This window comes from Cyprinodon variegatus, unplaced genomic scaffold, assembly GCF_000732505.1.
Source record: "Cyprinodon variegatus isolate N-32 unplaced genomic scaffold, C_variegatus-1.0 Scaffold70, whole genome shotgun sequence".
In the NCBI taxonomy this organism is placed as follows: domain Eukaryota; kingdom Metazoa; phylum Chordata; class Actinopteri; order Cyprinodontiformes; family Cyprinodontidae; genus Cyprinodon; species Cyprinodon variegatus.
In genome coordinates this window covers 418,593-445,480 of record NW_015150523.1, presented here as the reverse complement: position 1 = coordinate 445,480, position 26,888 = coordinate 418,593, and the positions used below count along the sequence as shown (strand labels likewise).

General features: G+C 39.4%; 2 protein-coding genes across 2 annotated transcripts in view; both read right to left on the bottom strand.

Moving 5' to 3' along the window:
* The window catches only part of wnt2 (wingless-type MMTV integration site family member 2), a 19,620-nt gene extending 4,493 nt beyond the window's left edge, over nucleotides 1-15,127 (bottom strand). Inside the window, exons 1-4 of the mRNA XM_015372218.1 lie at nucleotides 14,797-15,127; nucleotides 13,445-13,665; nucleotides 7,790-8,067; nucleotides 7,405-7,669 (exon numbers count right to left, since the gene is read on the bottom strand). Of these exons, the coding sequence (XP_015227704.1) occupies nucleotides 7,405-7,669; nucleotides 7,790-8,067; nucleotides 13,445-13,665; nucleotides 14,797-14,879 (847 nt within the window). The 5' untranslated portion in view covers nucleotides 14,880-15,127. The remainder of the gene's footprint in view (nucleotides 1-7,404; nucleotides 7,670-7,789; nucleotides 8,068-13,444; nucleotides 13,666-14,796) is intronic.
* Nucleotides 15,128-16,861: 1,734 nt separating this feature from the next.
* The window catches only part of asz1 (ankyrin repeat, SAM and basic leucine zipper domain containing 1), a 61,435-nt gene continuing 51,408 nt past the window's right edge, over nucleotides 16,862-26,888 (bottom strand). Inside the window, exon 13 of the mRNA XM_015372232.1 lies at nucleotides 16,862-17,098. Within this exon, the coding sequence (XP_015227718.1) occupies nucleotides 16,955-17,098 (144 nt within the window). The 3' untranslated portion in view covers nucleotides 16,862-16,954. The remainder of the gene's footprint in view (nucleotides 17,099-26,888) is intronic.

Below are 26,888 nucleotides of genomic sequence, written 5' to 3'. Positions count from 1 at the left end.
TTTTCTTTCACACAGGTATGGCAGGATAATTACATTTTAATGCTGTAATGAGAGTCCCATAGGAACACTCAAATCCAAAGTAGAATTTGCAATACAAAATGCAATATTTGGTTTATAAAACAAATAATGAAGGACAGCTCTAATCTTTATCAAGAGATAAACTACTGAGTTTTTTTTTTAATAATTCAAAGTGAACTTTAGTTGAACAACTAAACAGAGAAGTGATCTGGCAGATGGACAATTTGAATCCAGTGAGGGAGGGGCAGTGAAGATGAGCTCTGGGGGAGATGTGGAGGTGGAGATGAGAGATATGAGAGATTGATGACAGGAGCCATCAGGCAGCTCTCACCAACTTCATCAGCTGTTCATTTCATAGGAGACACTTTCCCCCCCACCCCCCACCCAGGCAGGGTCTTTTCTCTCTTTAAACGGTGATTCAAATACAGTGGTAACCACCTGTTGTGGTTTATTCACTGCAAACCTTTATCTGGTTGATGTAACTTCCAGGTTCAGATCTTGGAGCTCCACAGCCTCTAACGATCAGTGGTTTACGGTGGGACGACGGTTCTGCTTCAGTTTGAAGAAGCAGAAGGTTGGATGTTACTTGAGGAACAGAAACATTGCAAAGGTTATCTCCAAAGGAAAACATTTTAATCTACCTATCATGTTTGGATGCAAGGATTTGTACATCAGCTTAAAGACAAGTAACTTTCTTCCTACCACATGTTTAGACTATTGCAGTTAAATTTAGTTTAGTTCGCCGCTCCCTCCTGCTGCTAAACAACCAGACCACATGCATCACCCTTGTTACATCAGCGTACGGTTCCTCATGAGCTGTGATGTCATCAGATCAGAGGACATGTCCCCAAACGTGTCCCTGAGTGACCCGTCTGTCTGTTCCTCTCAGAGTTAAAGCTGCCTTTCAGCTTGTTAACCTGCAGGAGTCATCAACGTGTGGACATCAACACTAAAAGATTTATCATTCATGTTTCACCAAGTGCCCTCCTCTCACTGCGATGGCAGGTTGTTGCACTTATTAACATTTTCTAAAAACAAGATTAATATTTAACCAGAATCTGCTCTTGGTTAGTAAACCCCATCAAAACAAAATCAAAAAGACTTTTTGGTTTCAGATTGTAAGACTTTGTTGGAGGTTAGGTCTGCAGCAGGAGCATTCTTGAAGAAGGAGCTCATGCCGACTCCTACATAAATAAAAAATTCCAAACTGGCTTAAGACGCGTCTCGAAACAACGTTCTGGAATTTCATGTTTACATTCTGCTTTAGTCGGTGTGTTCGCCGTCTCTGCACCCTGCCCTTCCACAGGTATTATGTCTGGACACGATCAGACGCCCCGCCCTGCTGTGGCAGCGGGAGCGCCCGTTATTTGTGGTATGCTGCACGGCTAGGGGTGACATCACGGCCAGCGTCTACCTCAGGGACCTTGCTCTCCCTCCGTCTGCTTATTGAATTAAGATGAGGGGGCGCAGAGAGATGAGTTTAGCACCTGAGCCTCGCTGGAGCCGAGGGAAATTGATTTCACACTCTGAGGAGGCTCGAAGGGGCAGTCTCACTGTCTCTCTGGGCCCCTGAGTGTCTGAAAATGACTGAATGGAGAGCGGTTTGCATATCTTGGAGAGGTTATTCAAAGTGTAAAGGTATATTGTCTGATTACAGCTCATCCTGGTGTCTACACTGAAAAACTGATCATATTTCTTAAACAATAACCTTATATGGATTTTTGTTTGAGCGCATAGCTAAAATAATCTGCCAATGGAATGAGGAGTTTTGCCCTAAAGATCAGATAATTAGATATTATGCACTTAAAAATAAAAATGTTCTCTTATCTTATTTTAAATGTACGTAATTAAATTATAATTGCAAATTGTCTTGTCTGCTCGAGTCAAAGTGAAAATACACTTACAGTAGCAAGTACATTTTTTAATGGATTCATTGGAGGAGCTGACCTCCATGTGTAACTTCATGACTGTGACTTTCCTTAAGGTTTTTATTGCAAACCATGTGTTTATGTTAGTATAATTCTGCATACATGTGGACAGCTCAGGACGCCTCCATGTCTGCAGGGAATAAATCATCACTGGGATTCTTGGTCTCTCCTGGGACTCCTCAAAACTACCCAGAACCTTGATGCCCGTCCAACCTGACAACCCTTTCTTTTAATAGACACAGTCTGGAATGGCCAGAGTTTGGGAACGTTACTTAAAAAGTAACTAGTTATAGAAAGAGTTAGTTACTTAGTTACTGCCAGAGGTGTCAAGTAACGAGGTACAAATACTTCGTTACTGTACTTAAGTACACTTTTTAGGCATCTATACTTTACTCCATTACTTATTTTTCTTCCTACTTCTGACTTCTACTCATTACATTTTCACACAAGTATCTGTACTTCTATTCCTTACATTTTTAAAACAAATGTTACTCGCGCCATCCATTGCAGATCATTGGCGCCACCCACATCTAATGAAAACTAGTTTAATTGGATGAGTCATATAACGCAAACACTCATTGGTTAGCTAAAGGAAATCATCAGAAGCAAGCAGGTGTTCTTCGAACTGCAAAGGTGAATTGTCTATGCCATGCTACAATGTTGGATTCAGAAAAAGTTAAAATGTCTAAAAGGTCGGACACAGGCGAGAGCGTATCGGGAGATGGAGATGGAGACCAACAAGACCTCCCTCATCAGTGGATCTATCTCAAAGAATTTTTCAAAATAGTCGAAAAATTTAACTTTCAATTCATATAGTGGCATCTGGCAGGTTTTTTTTTTTAAAGTTTACTTTATACTTTTATACTTTAAGTCGTTTTTGGAGCTCATGCTTTTTCACTTTTACTTGAGTAAAGAGGTCAAGTTGATACTTCAGCTTTTACCAGAGTGTTTTTAAACTGCTGTATTTATACTTCTAGTTAAGTAACAAATGTTTGGACTTTTGACACCACTGGTTACTGCAGATTCAAAGTAAATAGTTGTCAAAGTTACAATGCATTCAGCTTTTATCTTTTAAAATGTTGAAAAATTTCTTTAACTTTCCTGTTATCAAAACTTTAAACAAAACTAGCAGATCATTATGAAATATAAAAAAAATGATATTAATTGTTCAATCAATTAAAATACTTCACACCTGAAGGCAATGATACTACGCTGCATTATTTGTGGTGTGTCTGAGGTTAGGCAAGTGAGCTGCAACAAATTCATGAAGACATTATTATTTTTTTTGTTTATAACAAAGGGACAATAAAGTTAATTTGATGTTTTTGCGGGTTGAAAAGCTTCAACTGGATATAAAATAGATATGAGGCTGAAAAATTATCTTTTCAAGCAATTCAGCAAAAAATAACATATACTTTGCAACATAATTTAATGGAGTCGGAAAAAAGTGAAAAAACACAGAGTAAAGAGCAACACATGGGGAGCAGCAGTCAGTCAGTGTTGATACGATGTGAGGAGCTTCTTTAGACCAGACTTGTTTCTAACTGATGTGGATTAAGTCTTGTGTTCTCACACATAATGAGCAAATCATTAATAAAACATGTTTTCATTGTTTTAGATCTTTGAAACATCAGCAAAATGTATTATTTTATCAGTTCTTATCACACAGAAGGTTATATTTATTGGACATTTGCTCTTCCTCTTGATTTACTATACTTCTGCGACAGAGCAGCGTTAGGTCCGATAGCCCAATATTCTCCTGACAAACTACAACCCCTGGAATAGTAAAAATGGAATCACTGGAGGATCGTCATTCAGTTGTTTGATTTTGTAGAAAAAAAGCAGGTCACAGACATGACTAAAAACTAAAGTACTTTCAAATGGAAACTTTCAAGCTTAAAAAAAAAAAAAAAAACATTAAAAGAAATCAAGAAAAAAATGTGGTAGTCAGTAAAGGTTACTTTTTTAGACCAAGCAGAGGACAAAAATTATGGAATCACTCAATTCTACAGAAATAAATGATGGAATCACCCAGTAAATTTCATCCCCAAAAACTCCTGCATCAAATTGGACCTGCTTGTTAGTCTCCATCTAAAAAGGAGTGATCACACCTTGGAGAGCTGCTGCACCAAGTGGACGGACATGAATCATGGCTCCGACATGAGAGATATCAGCTGAAACAAAGGAGCAGATTATCCAACTCTTAAAAGAGGATAAATCATCACGCAATGATGCAAAGGATGTTGGTTGTTCACAGTCAGCTGGGTTTAAAATCTGGACCAAAAACGAACGACATGGGAAGGTGGTTAAAGCAAACATTCTGGTAGACCAAGGAAGACGTCAAAGTGTCAAGACAGAAAACTTTATCCAATATGTTTAAAAAATTGAAAATTCACAAAAAAACAAAACAAATGAGGATCGATTGGGAGGAAACTGGAATAGACGTCTGTGACCGAACTGTAAGAAAGGAAATGGGATTTACATACAGAAAAGATAAACGAAAGCCATCATTGACACCTAAACAGAAATAAAAACAAGGTTCTATTTCATCCCTACTGACCGCCAGAGTCGCTGCTTAAAGCAATGAATGATCACTCTTTGCACATGCATTGGTCACATGTAACCCCCAGGTGACAATGGTAAGTCCATATAGTCACGTGATAATAGGGGACCCCTGTTACAACCAGGTTTCCTGGCCTATTCGCTTGTCAGCGAAGTGTCAAGAGTGGCGATTTCAGCTGTACATATTGCCAAATGTTGGGCGATACGTAAACGATATGTGATATGTTAAATGATATAACGTGGCCTCAGATAATGGACTGGTTTCTGTTCCTGTTCTGTTAGATCTCAGTGGCTGTCTTTCCTGGGCGGGGCCGCCTGTAGAGCAAATTAACAGTTACCTTTTTTATTTCTGCTTCTTCCTCTGTCTGCTTCTGTCTCCTTGAACCTCAGTCGGCAGATGGCTGCTCACACTGAGCCTGATTTTGCTAGAATTTTTCTCCTGTTAAAAGGGAGTTTTCCTCTCCACTTCCGCTACATGCATGGTTGGTGTTAGGGATTGCTGTCGAGTCAATGAGTCGATGCACTCAGCTGGTTTTCCTTGTATAAAAAACTTTGAACTAATCTGCTATGATCTGGTTTAATTGCCTGTAAAGTTCCTCGAGATGACGTATTGTGAATTGCTGTTATATAAACTAAACTTCAGAACTAAACTGAATTGTAAGTGTCTGTTTTACTGCCAAACAGCAGCTTTTTAAGGGTTTGCTTGTTGGTGTTTAAGGGGAGCTCAGGCTGCTCAGAGTCACACAACTCATTCAGTGACGGATAAAAATAAAATAAAATAAAAACGCAACTGAAATTAACACCAAATTACTCCAACAACCTTCTTCTGATTAAAATATTTCTCAGTTTAATTTCTGTATTGTATTTTTTTCTGTTTTAAACTTAAAAAAACATGTTCTTTCCAACAATAATGGAATAGAATTAAATTCATATTTTTGAAAATGTCCTGTTTGAAGCTTCACCGTGTTGAGGTTGGTCAATTTTTAAATAAACATTTTGATCTCATGAGGCCAAAACATAAAAAGCATGATGATGAAGAGGAGGAGGGATGTCTGAACAAGGATAACTATAATAACTATAATATCTCCATTTTGCACTTAAATAGCCGCAAGTTGTGCAATGAACTGAAACATCAAACAGCTGGAGATATACTGTGTGCAGAATTATTAGGCAAATGAGTATTTTGACCACATCATTCTTTTCATACATGTTGTCCTACTCCAAGCTGTATAGCTTTTAAAGCCAACTACAAATTAAGTAAATCAGGTGGTGTGCATCTCTGTAATGAGAAGGGGTGTGGCCTAATGACATCAACACCCTATATAAGGTGTGCTTAATTATCAGGATACTTCATTTCCTTTGGCAAAATGGGTCAGAAAAGGGATTTAACAGACTCTGAAAAGTCAGAAATTGTCAGATGTCTTTCAGAGGGGTGCAGCAGTTTGGAAATTGTCAAGTTTTTGAAGCGGGGTCACCCCACAATTAAGCGGTTCATGGGAAATAACCAACGGGAGCGCAAGAAGCGTGTTGAAAAAAGAAGACGCAAAATAACTCCCCATGAATTCAGAAGGATCAAGCATTAAGCTGCCTGGAAGCCATTAGCCAGAAGTTGTGTCATATTTCAGAGCTGCAACATATCTGGAGTGCTGAGAAACACAAGGTGCTCAATAATCAGGGACCTGGCCAAGGTAAGAAAAGCAGAAAAAAGGCCAAATTTGAACAAGACACACAAGACAAAACGTCGAGATTGGGCCAAGAAATATCTAAAGACTGATTTCTCCAAGGTGATTTGGTCTGATGAAATGAGAGTGAGTCTTGATGGGCCAGATGGATGGATTGGCACCAGGCTGGATCAGTAAAGGGCAGCAAGTTCCTTATAGACTCAGACGCCAGCAAGGTGGAGGTGGAGTACTGGTATGGGCTGGTATCATCAAAGATGAGCTTGTGGGACCTTTTCGGGTTAATGATGGAGTCAAGATCAACTCCCAGACCTACTGCCAGTTCCTGGAAGACACCTTCTTCAAACAGTGGTACAAGAAGTCGCCATCATTCAAGAAAAACCTGATATTTAATATTCATTGAATGTCGCAAATGTTTATTTCTGAATTTTGAGTTATATTGGTTTATCTGGTGAAAATAAACAAGTGAGATGGGTATATATTTGTTTTTTTATTACGTTGCTTAATAATTCTGCACAGTTATATTTATCTGCACACACAGACATCCTCATAGAATGGCCAAATCTAAAAAAGAACAAAAAAAACACATCAACTTCCAAAAATTTTAAACTTTGATATTAAGGAGTCTTTTGGGTTGATTGAGAACACAATTGTGGCCCAATAACAAAAATAATCCTCAAAAATACAACTTGCCTAATAATTCTGCATACAGTGTATTAGTTCAAAGTTTAAGGTAAGGTCACATTAATTTAACCACATAAAGGTTCTAATTTATTTTAGGTTCGCTGAAAGCTTTCAAATCTTACACTTTGGGGAAAATAGAAGTTTTCTACAGTTGAAATGTTTTAAATGGAAGTTAGCTAATTTGCATGATCAAAGAAAAGTATGTGATCTTAATAGTGTCAGCTGTTTTGGTGCATGTGGTTGTGGGGGACTAATAAAAGATCTTAAATGAGTGTAATAAAAACCTACAGTCAGTTGTAAAAAAAAAAAGCAATGATATAAATTGATATTAGCTGCTTCCCATTAACACATCAAGGACTCTGGAAGCTCTAACTGAACTCCTAATAACCTCTATGAACAATGCTTTTCTTTCAAACATACCACTGAATTGATGATGTTGTTAGTTAACACTAATAAACCAGGTGCTGCTGATGATGATCTGAGATTGAAGTTCCCAGAATCTCATGAGCTGGCAGACAGATCAAAGCCTTTACCTGACTGACGGTCCTGTATACAGTAGTCTGGCGAGTCTTCCAGGTAGACCAGGTCATTTTTGGTGGGGCGTTTGAAGTGTGTGTGCGTAGCTGTAAACCCGGTTCCATACTGATTGACTGCGACCTGCACAGCACCGTTGTATCGCCTCCTCAAGTGGTCGCCAGTGCGTCTGAAGTCGGCCATAGCCTGCCAGCAGGTACGGACGCTGCAGGAGCCACTAACTCCGTGACATTTACACTGCAAAGTCATAAAGCGCTTCACTGCCTGTGAGGAACAGGGAGAGATGTTTAGGTACAACTGTCTGACAAAAAATGTAACCTTTTTTTTTTTTTTTTTATTGTTTTATCTCCAAGCTGTGTTAAGTCTAAATATTTCTGTCCTTACCTTCCTGCCTGCTCTGTTGTTGTGCAGGTTCATGAGTGCTCGGGCATCCCTCTCCTTCCTCTCCTTGGCATCCACAAAGATTTGGCTAAATTGAATGGCATGCTCCACATGATCGCTGCAGCCTCCCCAGTCGAAGGAGCCCTTGGAGTCCTGCGATGACCCCTTTTTAGTGGGGTCACAGGAGCAGCTGTCCAGCTCACCCTGGCTGCAAGCTCGCGCCAAAGTGTAGACCACTCCTGCAGAGGAGATGGCGTACACAAAGGCAACTTCTCGACTGCCTAAAAGAAAACATTGAAATCGGAATCAAGAATGAGCATTGGGTAGAGGGACCGTTAAAACCTTTGTAAAATCAGTGGTTTTACTACGTACTAGGGCTGAAAAAACTGGATTTATAGATTATTGAAATAATTATCAAATATTCTGGAAATCATATTGTGAACTTAAGTATACAGAGTATTAAAAGGTGCAATTTGCCGAAAGAATAACCCAAACAGAGTAGTAATTAGGCTAATTTTGTAAAAAGAAAGAAAATAAAAGAACATTTTCAATTGAAAATGTAAAAAAAACAAATGTTTTTTCCGCGTAAATATGCTCCATCAAAAATTCATCCGGGGTAGTCTTCGCTTCACCCGATTAAAAAAAAACAAGCAAGGAAAATCTATTATTTACCTTATTCTACACTATTATTAATCGTTAGACTCTTGTTATCTAAATTGCAATTTTAGGAAAAACATTTTTCAGTTTACAATTCAATTAAAATGTGCAGAAAATATTTGATTACTAAGGCTTGTTAATGTAGGAATATTTGATCAACAGATTCATTTATTACTAAAATAATCACGTCTTAATATTCACTGCATAAGTCTAGATAGGTCAAGATTTTTTGTTTTACATCATTAAACATCATACTCCTACTAGTTTCTGGTAATTATTACCAGATTTCAGATTGCTACTGTCATTTCAAACATGTCCCAACACAAACCTGCTTATGTCAGAGTTGCACCACAACAACCTGAACTGTCACTCAACTGTTTGGCTACTGATGAAACTGTTTCAGGTCCATGTTTGTTGTTTTCTGCCAAAAGCTTTCATGCTAGGTTACAAAGCATGAAACAGAGAAAAAAAATACTTAATCTCTTTCCAACATGCATAAACATTTTAGGTTGAACGAGCAATACCCTCATACTTCGCCCTCATCTCCTCCACATGCGCACCAACCGAAAAGAGATGTAGGTGAGATCAAGAGCTTAGGGAATGAAAGGCGGCATGTCTTTACTTAACCTCTAATACCTCTGTCAAAGAGGGAGTTTGGGAGATTAGTTTTATTTTTATTAAATGTTTTCATACATTAAATGTCTTAAAGTGGCGTTCTGATGAGGTATGAGGGACAGCAAATATCTGCAGTGGATAAGATTTGTTTTGTTATAGCCCTGCTTTGCCAAGCAGTTAGCAGGGAAATTAATCTCTGTTTCATCAAAGTAAAGAATAAAATGTAAACCTCCTTAAGTAGGAGATTTCATCTCAGACTCTTCATTCAAAATCTTAAGTATTCCTTTAACTACCTGCTTTCTATGCTTTTAATTACTGAAAGGTAAGAGACCGGGCAGGATTTTGAATATACATGTCGCTAAATAAGATTCCCAGTAAAAGGCCTGAGATATGGAGGTCTACTTCATGCTGCAAAAGGTACTTCAGTGCATGAGTTGTTCTATAAGAAAGGATGCAGAAATGTGGTGAAAAAGGTGAACAAATAGATGATCATAGTATTTCTTTTCTCTTTAAATATAAAAACCCTAAAAGTGTTTAAACTACAATCCACAAAGAAATTGAGCCTGGAGGTAAATTTGCTCCATTTCTTACCTACCCTCATGTATATCAGCCTCTGTTTAGTCAGTTATTTTTGTAAATAATTGAGATAACCTCTCAAAAAAGCTTAAAAACAGCAAATTTTATTTTAAATGATCTACTATAGTCTTGAATTTAAACCAAATAAATGTAGTTCCCACTGAATCGGGGGTAACTTAGCTGAAAGATAAAAAATATGGCCCCAAATTAAACCACAAATTTAAGTAACTTATAGTTGATAGATTTAATAAAGGGCAGTGATAAACATATACATTAATGCAGGTAAAAGTCTTTAAGTGTCCCTAAGAGTAGGAATGATCCCCCAACATATGACATTAGCTGATGGAATACGAGTACTTATTGGTGGTACTTTCATCCTGCAGCATGAATAGATCAGAGCTAAATGGTACGAAATGGGAAGCAGAGAAATGACGTGGCCTCATTCTAATGTAAGCTAAAGGTGTTCCTCATCACTTAGTTTGAACCGATCACATGTCAAATTAAAGAATCACAAGGATCTGCAGTCTTGATCCACCTATTGAACAGCTACTGATGATTAAACTAAATCAATATTGGTAACACGAGCAGTAACAGAGGAAATGTTGAGAAACAATAACAATGTTATCATCTATGGAGAAATACAGCAAAAATTTAAGAAAATAAAAAACATGTGCAAGTGAAGCACAGGGAAAAAAAGCAGAAAATAGATTTAGAGAAATTATCTACATGTCTACATATCTAATGAAACAAAATAAGGAAGACGTATGAAAACATTAAAGTGTGCTTAAGCCTCTTTCCTTGTTTGTCTACTTTTCCTCCTCGCTCTATTTGCTTGCATTCTTTTACTCTTTCCTTTTTTTTTAACCTATGAGCCAAGAACTAGACAAAAATACGACTAAATCTAGATAGGGATTTAGAGGAAATTTTCATTATTTCTAAATAATATCTCTGTGCTTTTTCACATCCCAAAGGAGGACTAGTGTAGGCAAGCTAATCAGTAGAGCATACCTTCCTTCAACACAGAGAACATCGTTAACCCATTCAGAGCAGATTATCAAATTGGCATTGAAAAAAAATTAAGTATGCTGGACATTATGCCCCTGCAGAACTACAGGCTCATCGCAAATCTTCCCTTCAACGGTAAGACTAGTGAAAAACCCGTGTTTCGTTACCTTACCAGCTATGACCAGCCGCTTTGATATCTTTAAAAATCACATGTGGCGTTCCACAAGGGACCATCTTAGGGCCTGTTCTATTTAATCTCTCCATGCTGCTCCTCATTATAATAAAAAACAATCTAAGTTACTATAACTATGCAGATGACACACAGCTGTACATTACGATGTCACCAGATGACCAGGAGCTCATTCCTGCACTGCATAAATGAATAAAAAATATGCCAAAAAAAGTTTCTACCTGAATAAAAACATATTTTTTTGGACCAAAGAAGGAGCTTAGACAGTTAGTGAAAAACTTTATTTATTAAACCCCTTTTTAGACCCAAAATCTGTATATATTGATGGCCTCAGTCTTGATCCTTTAGAGACACAGAAATACAGGAACAAAGCCCACCTTCTATCTCCTAAAGAACTTCTCCAGGATTAAAAAGCTGCTGCTGCTTACATCCTCACTAAAACTAAGAGGGTAGAGCTCATCACGCCAGTCCTACAGTTGCAGGTCTTTGAGAATAGACTTTAAAATACAGACTTGTTGCCAGTAAATTAATCTACAGACCTGTCAGTCCTTCTGACTCGTCTACTCTGCATATCGGGAACCAAAACCAAACATGGAGCAGATCTTAGTTCGTATCCCCGCTAATGCTGAAGCCTTAAGTTGTTTAAAAAAAAAAAAAAGATTTAAAACCAACAGATGCCTGAATTATTAGGTTAATGTTTTGTATTTTTACCTTTCCTTATGTTCTGTTCATGTGCAGCACTTTGAAGCACCTTGTTACCGAAATGTGCAATACAAATAACCTTCCTTGCCTTGATAGGTGCTACATCTCAAAAAAAGGCATGTGAGCAAAATGAAGAGATTCTAGCTGAGCTGGATAAACTTTATGAGCATGGAATAAAATTAACACCTCTAAATATGGCAATAGAGACAGAAAACCATCTGTTTATTTTTCCTCAAACCAAATCTGATTCGTCAGAATATTTAGGTATCCACGTTTATTTTCCAGGAGAAAAAAAAAAAACTTCTAAGTAGTTAATAAAAATCATAATAGTAATGTGGAATCCTATATTTTATTTGTTATTGGTAGTTCCTGAACAGTTCAATAAACACAAAATCTAACTTTTAAAACAACATAATCACTGAAGGCATATCAATTTAAATAAATAACATTTAAAACTTCAAAAATAAAACATGGGTTACTTAGAACCTAACGGCAATCAATTTTGAAGGAGCTTTTATTACTACCCAGGCATGGTAACCGATAAGAACAGAGGCGTGTGTGTGTGAGTGTGTGTTGCTGCTAAGTTAAGCGTGCCTAATGAGGTGAATGAGGAGAACGCTGAAAGAACACGGCGCTGAGAAGGGAAATCTGTGTAATTGTTTGAAATTAGCCTTCTGACATTGACAATAAGGAGCTTCTGGAGGGGCCTCCTTGTACCATGATAATGCTGTGTGACACGGTCGGGGCCCGGGTGGGAGGTCCAAATACCACACGGCCGATTAGAGGCCCCGACATGAAACAGACTAAGTCGAAGGATCCACCTCACAGGTTAAATCTCAGGGCATGGGAGAGGAACATCGAACCGTCAGGTTCTGATGATCCTTCCTTCTGTGCCAAGAAAAGGAGGGGAGAGGGAATTCAGACTAGCTCCAACATGCCCCCGCTAAAAAAGCACCACGGTTTTAGTGGCCGAGATGTGCAGTCACATGTTTCATTGGACAAAATGCTTCTGTAACATCTGTCACAGGTAGTGACAGGCTGGCTCATTGCTTGCTAATCACTTTAGTCCCTAAAGCTGCTTCAAAACACCTACTTTTCAACTTCACCTCTCACTGACAGCAAGAAACAGCCTCCTTATGTCCTCGCTCATCTTTTAAAACCTGCCAATAAATCATGTGGCGTCTCCAACAAATCGCCAGAGAAGATAAACACTGCTGATGACCGGCCGTGACTCTTCAAAAGGGTGGGATTATGTTCGCTTGGAAGGGAAGCCTAAACTTCTTCCATCTCTCAAGTGAATAGGCTGAGTGGAGATTCATTATCAACAACTGAATCTAAGGATATCAGGGGAACATTTGACAGCTTGTTTTGGTCAGTGATTAGGCATTATTTGATTGATTTCAGATAAAGTTTGGGTCCATTCATGAAGAAAACTCCTCACATGTGAAGTTAATCAATATTCTAGTGAGCATCTTCAGCTCAAACCAGACTACTTTATAGATAAATCCCTGCGCTGATTAGTCTCTACTAGCTCTGGTGAATAGTAATATTACATATGAGAACTGCAGGATATATATACCAAAGTACGAAAGTAAGGATTGCAACAGCACAAAAAGAGTGTCAGAGAAACTCCTGGCCTGCCCTGATGTGATAAATCTATGTGTGTAAAGTGAGAAGAGGTATGGAATGCGTTCCAGCCTCTATAGAGAGAAATCACCAAAACACTGACATTTCTCCTCTGCAAACACACTGCAACAGATCTCCTTGTTTCGTTGCCTTCTTAAAAGACAAATATTTATCTGAGATACTTTTTGCATTTAATTAAAGTCATGATAAAGTGCATCTCTACAGGCTTTCTGCCACCGTTTCTTGGGTTACCACAGGATAAGTCTCTTTGTCCAGTTCATGCTCACCCCGTAAAAGCAGACGTCCAAACAAGTTATGGTCTCTGGCTGTTGTGTTGCAGTTCCAGCGGTGGTTACGGAACTGGTACTGGCACTCAGAGATCCAATCCTTCATCCCGGCCCCGATGGCCTGCATCACTTTGGGGTGCTGGCGGCAGAGTTGGCGCTGTTTGTTCACCAGGCCAGGGATGTTGTCGCACATCACCTGGGAGCCCAGAGTGCCCATGTACCTGCATGGTGGGGAAGGGGTGACAGCAGTAAGTTATACATTATAATTGTGTTACAGTTCTTTAATTGATTGATTGACTTTATTGATCTCACAGTGGAGAAATGTACCTGTTACATCAGCTCAATAGTCAAAAAGAAGGTGCATGGGGGTATATGCAGTGCATCTACATTATATATATAAAAAGTCTCTTACTTTACAGGATCATTATACAGGGTTATTGCACAGGGTTTTAGATTGGTATATATAGATGGGTATTTATATATATAGTTAATGCACTGGGTATCGAATATAAAAACAAGTTATTGCACAGGGTATTAAATAATAATTACACATTATACATTGCACAATTATTGCCAAATTGTAGAGTGTGGTGTTAGCAGGGGTGAATGACCTGCGGAAGAACTCCTTTTTTCAAACAGGGTGTAAAAGTCTTTCACTAAGGAGATGCTCAGCTCCTCTACAGTCTGGTGCAGGGGATGAGCAGTGTTTATTTTTGGAAACAAGACAAATGTCTTTTAAAAGGGCAAATATTAGAACATTTTAACTAAGTATTGATTTATAAAAGTCAAATGGCAGAGGACACCTAATGCATTCCTGAAAAGTATCTATTAAATCTTCAGATGGATAACACTCGGCAACGTCTTAATTGTCAGGTGTTGGGCACCAGAACTAACCTAGCTTCAGTTTTACATGAAAAGGAACATTGTTTCATTAGTTTATTAATTTATGACTATTAAATATCATTGCTACATTTAAAAACAAGATTTGCTTTGGTTAAATGTAATGTAGCTGTTTTTATATGAAAAAGAACAGATGGGATTTTGGAACAGAAAGCAAAAATAAATGTTGATTTTTAATAGGATCAAGTGACTGAAAAACAAAACTTAAATCTATGACAATGCAAAAAAAAAAAAAAAAAAAAAAAAAAAAAAAACCATGTTAGAAGTTTTTCAATCAGGGCAAATACTTTAATTTAATTAATACTTTAATTTAATTATATTAATCATATATATTTTATGAGTTTATTTAGATTACTGCCCAATAGTAATTATAATCATGAATATATGTTTCTTAACATGAAGCACTTCAGTAAACCAATAAATACATACAAATAAAGAGCAGTAATACTCACCACCAGGACGCATCGACCTTGGCAGAGAGCCAGCAGGTTGCTACAGACAGATACAAACATATTCCACTTGGCAAAAAGTTCATATTAAGCAGAATTTGGTTCCTTATGGATCTGCATGAAGCATTTCCAAGGATGAAAGCAACATTTGATAATATCTGGAAAAAGTCGGACACCAGAGAATCAAGGAATCAGTTCTGGTCAAACAGAAGGGAGAACTTTGGTGATCTGCGCGTAAAAACCATGCGTATCTGCCGGGTGCCTTATGGAGAGAGAGAGTCTTATAGCCCCACAGAGATCCTCATATAGGGGACAGGCAGGTGATGAGCTATCAGGTTTAAATAACTTTACGCGAGGGGTGGGCAGGCTGCCGTTTCAGGAATGAAGGGAAGAAATGAGATGTCTGAGAGAATCTGTTCAGGCTGGTTTGACACCAGACGGGTTTGGCTCTGATCCAGGCGCGCAGCTCCAACCAGTCCATGCGTCCTCAGCCAAACGGCGTTTGGAGGATTTTCATCCTACGCGGTTCTTCCTGAGAACCACATTAAACTGAGCGGACTTTTTTAAAATGACAAAATAACCCGATGATTTCTGTGTTCGGGTATTTCTGAGATGACGCACAGGTGTAACATTCTCCATTCCCAAAGAATGACGCGCCATTTATTTCAGGCAGCTGAGAATCACGGTAACTATTTGTTTTAAACTGAATTGTCCCACAGCAGCGCCTGAAGGCGGCGTGTCAATCCCGATCGGATTATTTATGGACGTCCTTTTGAAGTCCACCGAGGAAATCTGTAGCCGGTGTCACGCGGGATTTCCTCCAACTTTGATCCGGTCCGTGTGTGTGTGTGTGGACATCCTGGATCCCACACCAGGGCAGATTAATGGGGAACTTGGATTTCTCCCATGATCCCCGTGGATGAGGATATAAAAACATAAAACTTTGATAACCTTTATTGATCCACCATGTTTTTGTAGTAATTACTTTCATATATATATATATATAAAAAAAACATACCAAAGTTATTGTTCAATATAAATGTTTAATAAAGCTGATATCATCTTTAAATAAAAACAGTAAGCAGTTTACATGGAATTATTTCCACCAAAAACCAATTTGACCCATCAGATCCCTCACATAACTGATAATACTCTTTAAGGGCAGATTTTTTTTTTTTGCAAACTATAATTCATTATTTGGTCAGAAATTAAAATAAAACAAAAAAAATTCTGATTTTAATTCTTACTTGATAAATGCCAGAAAACTACCAACTTTTTCCCCCTCCCCAGACCATTAACCATAATTATCAAGATGAACTCACTATAATGTACTTTCAAGTTCAAGAACCAAAAAAGTAAACGACCTAAAGCAGGGGTTCCTAAATATATCACCAAAAATAATGCGACACAGAGGAAAACCCAAAAATACAAGTAATTAATTTGCTTTATATTTATATATATAAATTTTATTTTGTATATCTTAAATTTGAACAACCACAATCATATTTAAAATATTTTATGTTTATATGTTCTGCATTTTACCATTTAATTGTATGTTTGTTTGAATCATCAAATATGAATAAATATTAAATGTATTCTTTTCAAACGTTATTTTAAGGGACATTTTTTATATTTTAATTTTGAACCTTCATATATATTGGGCATCACTTCAATGATTATGAAAACCATCTCATGATCCTCCCAGTGCGTCTTGCGACTCCCCAAGGGATTGATTCAGAAATATACACATCTAAAATGTTCGGCAGATCTGTATTATTGCTCAACTACAAAACAAAATAGAAAAACATTAAAATTGACATTTGCAAAGAAAAAAAAATTTTAATCAGTGCACCTTCACATTCTTAAAGAGGCATTACAGACTTTTCTAATTATACTGCCACCTGAAACTGAAAATAAACCAATTCTTTTATTTGACAACAGAAAACATATTACTTTCAGTTAACCTTCAGTCATGTACAGAATCAAAACAGTTATTTTAAAAATAAAAATCAATAAAATTACAAGGGAAAAAATAACTATAAATTAAACTTCCCAAACATGACTAAAACTTAAACTTGTACGACTTAGAGCAGGCCAATCAAACAAAAAAAGGGCTTTAACTCCTTTACTGATGAAGATGTGGAGACATTCTTAGACATCTTCATGCAGCTCTTGATGCTTTGAAGTGTAGCAGGAAGAAAGCCGCGCCTAGCACACCCAGAGCTGCTCCTGTCACGGCCCATGTCCTCCAGATCTGGTGGGAACCAGGCTGAGGGAGCTGACTGCAATCCCTGGCTGCATCCATCTGGAGAAAGAAAGTAGGGCTGACATGGGAAACACAAACACACTGCGCCTTGATGCAACCACCAAAAATCCTGCACTGGAAAATTATTTCTGACCCCAGCAGGAAGCAGAGGACTTTTTTTCCCCCTTTAATCCCACCTGATTATGACACATGTAGGCCAGTTAGTGTCAGGCTCAACTGGGTGGGAAATTTCTGCGTTTGTACCAGTATGAGAAGAACAGAAGCTCATTTTGGGGATGAGGGCATGTCTGGGCCCACTGCCCCACGACTAACAAAACTGAGTCACCTAAGCTTCCTTTGCCAAATCCCTGAGGAGTCACGGTCAAGTCATGATGGTGAAATCTCAAATCAGAGGGTGAGAACCTCTCATGTGGCAAAGCTCTGTGTTGGGAGATGCTGTTTGGCTGTGAACCAACATTTCTTGAGATTGCTGGAAGTCTGACACAATATCCCCAGAGTATAAATTAAACCATCTAGTCTGCAGAGAGCAAAAGACCAGGGAAAAAAAATCCTGTCTGTCTTTATATATGATGCATCCAGATTTATCCATAATGGATGTTAATTTTACTACAAATTTGTAAATGTGTTTCTAACAGTCCCCATGTGATCAGATCATGTGACTCAGACTTCATTTAACTCAATGTGCTGTTTTACTCAACCTTAAGGTCAGAACGATGCAGGCATAAAAACGATGAACTAGTCCTAACCAGGTTCTAATTTTGTGGTCTTTCCGTCAAAGAATATTGATACCACACATTCAACATTACACCTCCCTGAAAGCTTCACCTGGTGGTTTCCGAAGGGCTTGAGGAGGAAAACTGCAATCAATTGCATTTTGCTCTAGGGCAGTGGTTTTCGATAGGTGAGGCTCAACTCCCCTAGGGGGCGCCAAAGAGTCACAGGGAGAGGCATGAAGAGATACGATTTCTGTAAACATCTGCAGTAGGCTAATTGTTCGTGCTTGCTAGTACTCCATCGTAAATCATTCTTTCTTGCGTGTATGAATAAGCAGGCCTGATGAAACTTTTTCTGATACAACAGAAATCAGCAGGAAGGGAGGACCCTGCTAAAAAAACGTAGGAAATATGATCCTCATTATATAAAATTAGGTTTCACATGGTCCGGTTCTGCCACAATGTGTGGTGTGCAAAGAGCTGTTAGCAAAAGACAGAATGCGACCATGCAAACTGCACCGTCATATGGAAACAAAGCACACAAATTTAGTTAACAACCGGATGGAGTTTTTTGAGAGGAAACTTGAATTGGGTTTACAAAAAGCTGTTTGTTTGGCACCACCAACATCAAGGCAACTGAGGCATCTTATCGAGCTGCTCTCCATATAGTGAAGGCAGGCGAGCCCAATACTGATGGTGAAACATTTCTGCTCCCTGCAGCTAGAGATGTACGTTCAGTGATGCTGGGAGAAGCAGCTGCTGCTAAACTGGACACGAACCCTAACCCTCTCGCAAAACATGTAGAAGACATGAACTGGCTAGCACTGTTGGCCTATCTGTCCGAAATTTGAGAGGATCAACTCCCTCAATATTTCTCTCCAGGGCAAAGAGTGCCACGTCTATGTGATTTTGTGACTTTGGATAGATCCAGCTGTCCCGGGAGTTGAGCCTCGTCTATACGGCACATGACAAATTGTCCGGCTTCAAGAAGAAGCTGGATCTCTAGTGTGCTTATATTGAAAGAGGCTCAGTTGAAACGTTCCCAACCTTGGAGGATGTGCTGGAGAAGACAGCACGGAGGCTAAACACTGTAAAATAAGTCATCAGCGCACATCTGAACAGGCTCCGTGATCAGTTAGTGTATTTTGGAGAGGAACAACTGGGAAATTTCCCAGTGGGTCCCTTCTTTTTCCTACCCACAGTCCGTGATGAATCGAGCATCTAAAGGAAGCAGCTCTCACTGAGCTCTGCTCCTATGTGGACTTAAAACAGAGACTGCTGGAAATGCCAATCCCCTTCACCTCTACTTATGTGAATGTGGGTTTTCTGCTCTCACCCTGATCAAAAGCCGGTCAAGGTTACAAGTGCAGGATAACTTGTGGCTGTTTCTGCTGTACAACCGTGCATCAAACAGCTTTGCGCATCAAAGGAGCGTCTCCATTGTTCACATTGACAATGCTTGAAAACATTGTTGTTAAAATAGCAACAGGTTTAAGTTGTGTATGATTAGCCTAAGAAGTTGACCAGAATATAGAATATGTTGACATCTGTTAAATTCAGGTCGTTTTTATTATTTCAGTTGATGCTTCTGTTGACATGAGTTCAGTTTATTATTGCCATCTGTTTAGTTCAGTTTGTCTGCTGTTAAAAACAATTGTTTCTGAATTTGCTCTGACAGCTCATTTTTAAAAGTAGGCCCTCTGTTCATGATGTTACAGTAAAAGTAGCCTCTAAGATAGAAATATTTGGATGGATATTTTATGAAAAGGCCAATTTCTTGAATGCACTTTGTTAAAAGAATAAAAAACTACAATAAAAAAAACAAAAAAACATGTATTGGGCGATCAGTTCTTGAAACACACCATTCCAGGAACACAAAAGAAAGATGCATTTAATGAAGAGACCTGTGTGGGTTAGGTTTGTGGTTGGGGGGGGGGGGCTTTGTTATCTTTAGAATTTGAAAACACCTGCTCAAGAGTATAGACAAGCGTGTAAACGTAACATCAAGCTAGAAAGACAATTATGCAATAAGAGGCAGAGATGAGTGGCCAAAATGCACAGCATGATGATGTTTGGAGAAAACCAAACAACACTTCAAATAATTGTCCTGTGTGGTGCAGACCAGTCTTTGTGTTGCAAATTAAGGTCCTGGAAATTTTGGAGCTATTAATCTTCCGGTAAATCCATTAATTAAGATTGAATTTTCATTTTTAGACATTTTTATCAAATGTGTCTAAATAATTTGGTAATCAAAATTAAATATTTTTTTTTTTACATGTTCTTAGGTAGAATTTGACTTTAGACTTTTAGAGATGGATACAAACCCAAATAAGACTAGGCAATTTTATTTGTATAGCACAACTCAGTATATGGAAAATTCCAACTTATAAATTAGATAATAGATGAAAAATAGAACCAGAATAAACGCAAAAACAGTTGTAAAACAAATAAAACGATTGGATTACAAAATAGCAGAATAAAAGCAAGTAAAACATTTTTAAAAAGGCTTAAAGGAAAAGTTGGGTCATACTCAGAATTCAAACTTCTGAAAGTACTTTAAATGTGAGATTATTACATACTATTCAATAAATAATTGTTTTTAATTAAGAGTAATTTCATTTGAATGTGTTTCACAAGAGGCATACATGTTTGTCAAAAAAAGGTATACATAATGATCCATTGATCATTCTATGCTGACTGGACTTTTCCTTTAAAGCAGGTAAGGAAGAGTAGGATCCCAACCTTAAACTATTAATACCTTGGTTAGCAGTTCAACTTCAACAGTCAAAGACAGCAACTCGGCTTTCAGTATTATTTCAGTAAATGGCTAAAGAATGTGAAAATGTAGCTGTTCCCTTAGAAGAAAAAAAACTAACTCCATGTTATCGTAGTTTTGCCATAAGTATTGGGTCACACCAGCAAATAATGAATTCTAGTCACTTTTATGGCGACATGTGTAGAAAAAATTTGAGAAACTCAATCCAGCCTGCAGAATCCCGAGCTAAAGCTTACAGAACCTCTTTGGGATGAATCAGCACAGATGCTGCAACACAACATTTATAAAACACTTCAAGAGATCCACATTGTGTTCTAACAGGGATCCACGTTTTTTTTTGTAATAACAGACTATTTGAGAAAATATTTTATGAATGTAAATACACATAGTAAAAACACAGGAAATTCATTTAACAAAAATATCGTCACACTGGCGTCACCATGTTGTTTACCCTGAAATGCATTCTGTGTTGACGTACGCTGGCTGCTGTAGTGCCAGCGTACTGTATTTTATTTTTGATTCCTAGATTCATCCCTTGTGTATTTTAGTTCTTACGGGGTTCGTTTCATACGATAAAATTCAGCAACTAAACAGAGTACAAAACTGTCCACAAAAATAAAGAATTACTACTTCCACGCCTAGTTGAGGTGCAATAAACACTCTGCCTAGAATCGCACTACACTACTAGGTAGATAAAATAGTAAAATGTCTTATATGACACATGTGCCTGAAGCATCGAACACTGGATATATGTAAATTTCTTTAAGGTTTTAAACAAAGATTCAAGCAAAACTTACACCCCATAAAAAAGAAAATTCATAAGATTATATTAGAGTTCATAGGTTTGACATGTATATTCTGGTTAAAAATAACAGATTTTTAATTTTTTTTATTTATTTATTTTTTTTTACAGAAAGTTCAAGGAATTAAAATAATTTTTGGATGACCACTGGCCGCCTCCCTCGAGTGTTTCCAGGCACCTTTCACTGGGGGGCAGCCTTAGAGACCATCCACAACACTCTGTTGGGTTGTGGATGGTCCGCCCCCTAACCCTCAACTTTCAAGTTCACAATCAAGTCACACTCACAGCTGTGGAAGGCATCTGGATTGTACGTGGGGGGCATAAACATGAATGGGACGGTCTCTTCCCTCCAATGGGAAAGAAAAGCAGTCATTCCTATGGCAACAGAGAAGCCGCATGTACGTAGCTGTATTTCTGTGATGCAGGTTAACTTAACGCTTGCTATTTTCTTAAAAATAAATCTAAGCACTCAAATAACATTTCCACGAGGACCTTCCATTCAGAGATTGACGTCTTTTTCATTTTTCCTAATTTGGGACTTTTGTCAGTGTGACAAAGGTAAACCAGCGGAACCTGCATTTGAACGCACGCATTTCCGCGGCTACTAGGTCCCCATTACACCCGCTGCCAAATTCCAGCGAGCCTACACTGATTCAGACTCCCCACTTTAGGGCTGAAAGGTCCACTCATCCTGCCCACAAAGTGGTTTAGGATGGCCCTTAATGTGGCGGACCCTTTGCAGGATCAGGCAAACAGAGGGTTAGTGCTTAAGGTTAGTGTTTAGGGGCCGGTTTGGGATTAAGCATATTTCTCTAGGTTTCCCTGTGATTATATTGGGAGTGTCTGGATAGAAGGAAGTCTGGGAGTCTCTGCTGACGATGATTCCCCTGCAATCCAGATGAAGCAGAAGTGAGTAAGAGTACAAGGATTTAGAATTTATTCAGAAGTTCAGACTATTTTATCCAGATAAAACCCAGTTAGCCAGCTTTGTTATAACTTCTTCTAAAAAGAACCAATCAAGAAGCAATAGGAATCTGAATGAAAATTAGGAATATGAATTGTTTAAACTCAAATGATGTCCAAACCTAGCAAAGAGCAGCATTTAACTTTTTTTTTTTAAAGCTATTTTTATTGTTTGCTTCGAAACATGATTTTACAGAATTTTCAAGGTCCCCCTTAGGGATGATAGAAATCAAAGCTAGTCTTGATAGCAGCGTATTTGTCATTTAATTTTATTATGAAACTTAGGCACGGAAAAAAAAGATTATGATTGAAAAAACAAAACAAAAAACACTGCTTTGTTTCTTCCAATTTGATTGTATATTAGTTTCTGCTAATTCTGTCATCAACAAATTGGACCCTACACATAAAGGATGTCAAAGTGCACGTACATATATATGTATATAGATACCTGAGGCAAAATGGAGTATCTAACATTGTGGTGGGGAAAAAACACAGGAAGAATCCAATACTACTATAGTTAATCCCGTCTTACCCAACCAATGTTTACTGGTATCAGGGTATTAAACTACTTTACAGGTTTTGCCTAGTTCATGTCCAAGTCTAACTCTCACATCTCAAACCATCTCACTCCTCCGATCTGCACCATCTCATCTCCTCCCTCTGCCCCCACCCTTGCTTTCCAGGACGCCCCCTCATCCCTCCACCTCGGTGTCTGTGTGCTGACAGGTCGATGTCATGCTAGTGCTGACTTATGGGCTGTGAGTATTCAGTCTTGTCAGGACTGACTCTCTCTCCCTGGAATACAAATGCAAACACATCCATATGCATAGAGATTTAAGTATAAACATATAGGAACTTCTGCACATACCTGTCAGGGCTTGCCAAAAATCATATGAAGGAGTCTTACTAAAGTGAGGCAGTGGTTTTGCAAATATTAGAAAATCTTTTCTTGGAATGCTGATGATGACATTTTGACACCATGTATCGTTCTTTAACTTGTATAACCGTTAAGGGTTGTTTTACACTCCAAATAACACAACGATGTCTAAACCGCTTACAACAAAAGTCAGAACCCCCCCAAAGTGCATTCAGACGAAATGAATCTGGATATCCAAAAGTCCAAAGCTTGAATGCTGGGTCAAACGCCGGTCAAGATACTTTGACGCTCTAGATGCTCAATGTTTCGGCTGTTGAGCTGCTCGGTTTATTTTGTTGCAATCTAGAGTGTGTCTTGGCTTTATTTGCTTTTATGAGTGGGAGAAAAAAGTGTTTCAACATGTTTTTGAGTGAGAAAGTAGACCTGAAAACATTATCTGTGAAGTCAGTTCATCAAGATTATTATCCTACTTAAGTATTCTGTTCTTGTTTGGAACAGCAGATCCACTGGGAGTCCACAGTAAAATCTCTCTGAAGGGTGTCTGGGATTTCCCGGTGCCATTCGCAGCGGCTGAAACAGTATAAAACATTTAACATGACATAGCAGGTTGCACTATATTACTTGGTAACAAGAATAACTATTAGGTAATTACCCCAAAATTAAGGTACATGTGTAGGTAATTACCAGCATGTATTTATTACGATCTTCTGTTGCTATGCAACAGTAGAGACTCTTGGCGCCAAGGGTGCAGCGTCCCAACATACTCTGCCGTTACCGCCACCCTTTGTGCAACATGTAGCACAGGGCAGAGTCTAAGCGCAGCTACCCAACGCTGAAGTCCTGTTATGTGCAGAGGGGGAACAACTTGGAGGACGGAAGTAATCAGTCCCAGGAGCCAAAGGCATAATCTGAAAGGGACTGGTCTGAGCAGGCAAAAACGAAGCGAGACAGAGACAGGATTGCAGCATGTCCATTCTGTCTGTAACACACTTTTCTCATAAATCAACACAAAACCCAGAAAGAGTAGGTGCCAAACGAGTATCGTGTGCTTCACAGCCTCCCTCTGTGATTGTGCCAGAAGATGCCTATCATCCAAATAAGTGGATGCCCCGCTTCATTAGTGGGGTTATAGCCGCTTCGGTACAGTGCACAAACACTCCCGGGCTCAGGGAGAGGCCGAATGGGAGCACTGTGTATTCGTAACAGAGACCCTTAAAAGCGGATGTCAGATATTTACTGTGTGGTGGGTACACTGAAACATAGAAATATGTGTCCTTTAGATTGATTGAGGTCAAGCAATCGCCCCGATGAATCAGACGTAATAGGGAAGCTTGTGTGAGCATCCTGAATTTGTACTTCCTGAGATAACCGTTTAGGGCCCTGAGATCCAGGATCGGGCAAATCCCTCTACCTCATTGTTTTGGGATTAGAAAATACCTGAAGCAGTAGCCATTGTGATTCTGCTCCGCCGGAACAGGCCCGATTGCTCCTTTCCTCAGCAGCGTGCAGATTTCCTCCTGCAGCTCGTGAGCAGATTTCCCCCCCGAGGTTGAGTGTAAATTAAAATGGAAAAGGGAGAGGGTATCCTGGAGAAACTAAAGCCGATAACCCCTCGTTATAGTTCGTTGAGCCCAGGCTGATGTTGCAAGGGAAGTCCACCTGTGTTTTTGGGCGGAAAGAGACGTCCCTAAGGAGTCCATTTTTAAAAGATGGCCAATGGGCCCCCCTGGCTGTAGAGTTGTGATTCCCCATTCGTGGCCACCAGGTTGCCACGACTGTGGCCAGATAAGGTTTTCATGGAATCAAACCCTCTCCGCTGTTTGCCAGGAGGGGGCGTCCGCTCCAGGATCAGAGATGTGACTGACTTAGTTATTTTCCTTTTTCATATTTTTGTCTGCGCCCTTGACCTTCGGTCTGGATGCGACAGGGAAGCACTTTTTTATTTCATTTTGAACAAGTTAGTGTGATTTTGTGACTTTGGATAGATCCAGCTGTCCCGGGAGTCGAGCCTCCTTGTCCAACACACTCCTTGGCTGGGTGTGCAAAGCCGGTGAAAGGGGAGCATCCAACTCCATCACCGTCAAGATGGCTTGGCCGCCTGGTCACCCTCTTCTTTCTCCTGGGCTGATGACTGGAGGTCTGGCTCGGCTGCACTGCAGCGGAAGCTGTTGGAGGAGTCGAAGACTTCCCAGACAAGCCTCGTCTCCCTTCCTGGTCAGCCAGGACAGGAGGATGGGGCTAGGGTTTTGGCTGCATGGGGATCTTGAAAGGAGGGGGCCCAATGTGTCGCCTGGGTGTAGGGCTGCCTTGAGGCCACCTGAGGGCGAAAGACAAAAGCAGAGCAATTTTCCTTCCTGCGGGCCTCACACTGCTGTTGCATGGAGGTCAAGACAGAACCGAAGATGACTTCCAGTACAATAGGCATGTCCAAGACGTCATACCTCTCACAGTCTGACATGTTTGTGAGGTTGAACCACCTCGCTCTTTCCTGTATTACCATCATCATAGATTTTCCTGTGGCCTGAACAGCACAGTGCTGCATCCTGAGACAGATGTCAGTTATCACAGTAATTTCTTCCAGCCACGTCCGGGTCTGGTTTTGTGGACATGTCCTTACACAGTTCTGCTTGGTATGCAGAATACATGGAGGACATGTTCAGAACTCTCACAGCAACTGCTGTTGTTTTATAAGCTCTCTCCGTCAAGACCAACTGGAAACTGTCTGCTATGGATGTCATTGTGGGGTTCACTGAGGACATTGACAGCCATGGGAGCAGGTGTGCTACCACCAGCAGTTCAACTGGGGGCATAGAGTGGATGCCCTATTCCATGCCTTTGCAGTCCAGAGAGGAAGGTTCCTGGATCAGAGTTTTCCAGCTAAACGGCCAGTCCTTTTAGGAGACTAGTCCTTCGCCCAAGAGTTAACTTCCCGGTTAGCCAATGGGGCATCAGGCTTTGCAGCATGTGGGCTTGGAATGAAGAATTTATCATCATCATCCTTTGAAACAAGGAGCTCCAAGATGACTTCATCCTTGTCGTAGTCCGGAGTGGACAATCCTCCTCTGTTGTTGCCGGCTGGCAGCCCGCTCGAAGGCAATTACAGGCCCCTGCCGGAGAGGCTAGCTTCGAGCGCTACCGAGACTCTTCATAGTGAAGTGGGAACAGTCTGTGCATGATCATGGGGCCTCAAACGCCAGTAGGGAGGGATCCAGCCCAAGTCATGCCTGGTGTGTGTCCTTGCTCAAAAATGTTTTACCCCAACCGCAAAGGCAAGCCTCTGAGCTCCTATCGCCTTTGGTGTGAGGGAATATGGGAAGGGGCATATCCCATAGAATGAATGAGAACTGCATTTTACTGGATAACACATTAATCTATTGCTGTTGGTGAAGTGACTGAGTTACCTGGTAGGGGTTTGACATGTTAGAAACCCGACTTTACCTTGTCTGCCTAAAATTTGAAGCACAGCTCTTGCCAAATTTCTCTATAGTGTTTGTTATCTAATGATATAATGTAGCTTGCCATGTTATTACCATGTTATTAATGTACTGTAAAAGAAAGCTTTACCAATTTTTTTTTTTACGACACATTTTTATACTTTTAGTTAATGTAGGTATTGATTAACTATTTCATCACAGTTCAGTAAGAAAAAAAATAATTTGTGGAAAATGATGATCAGAGCACCCTTTTTATCATACATC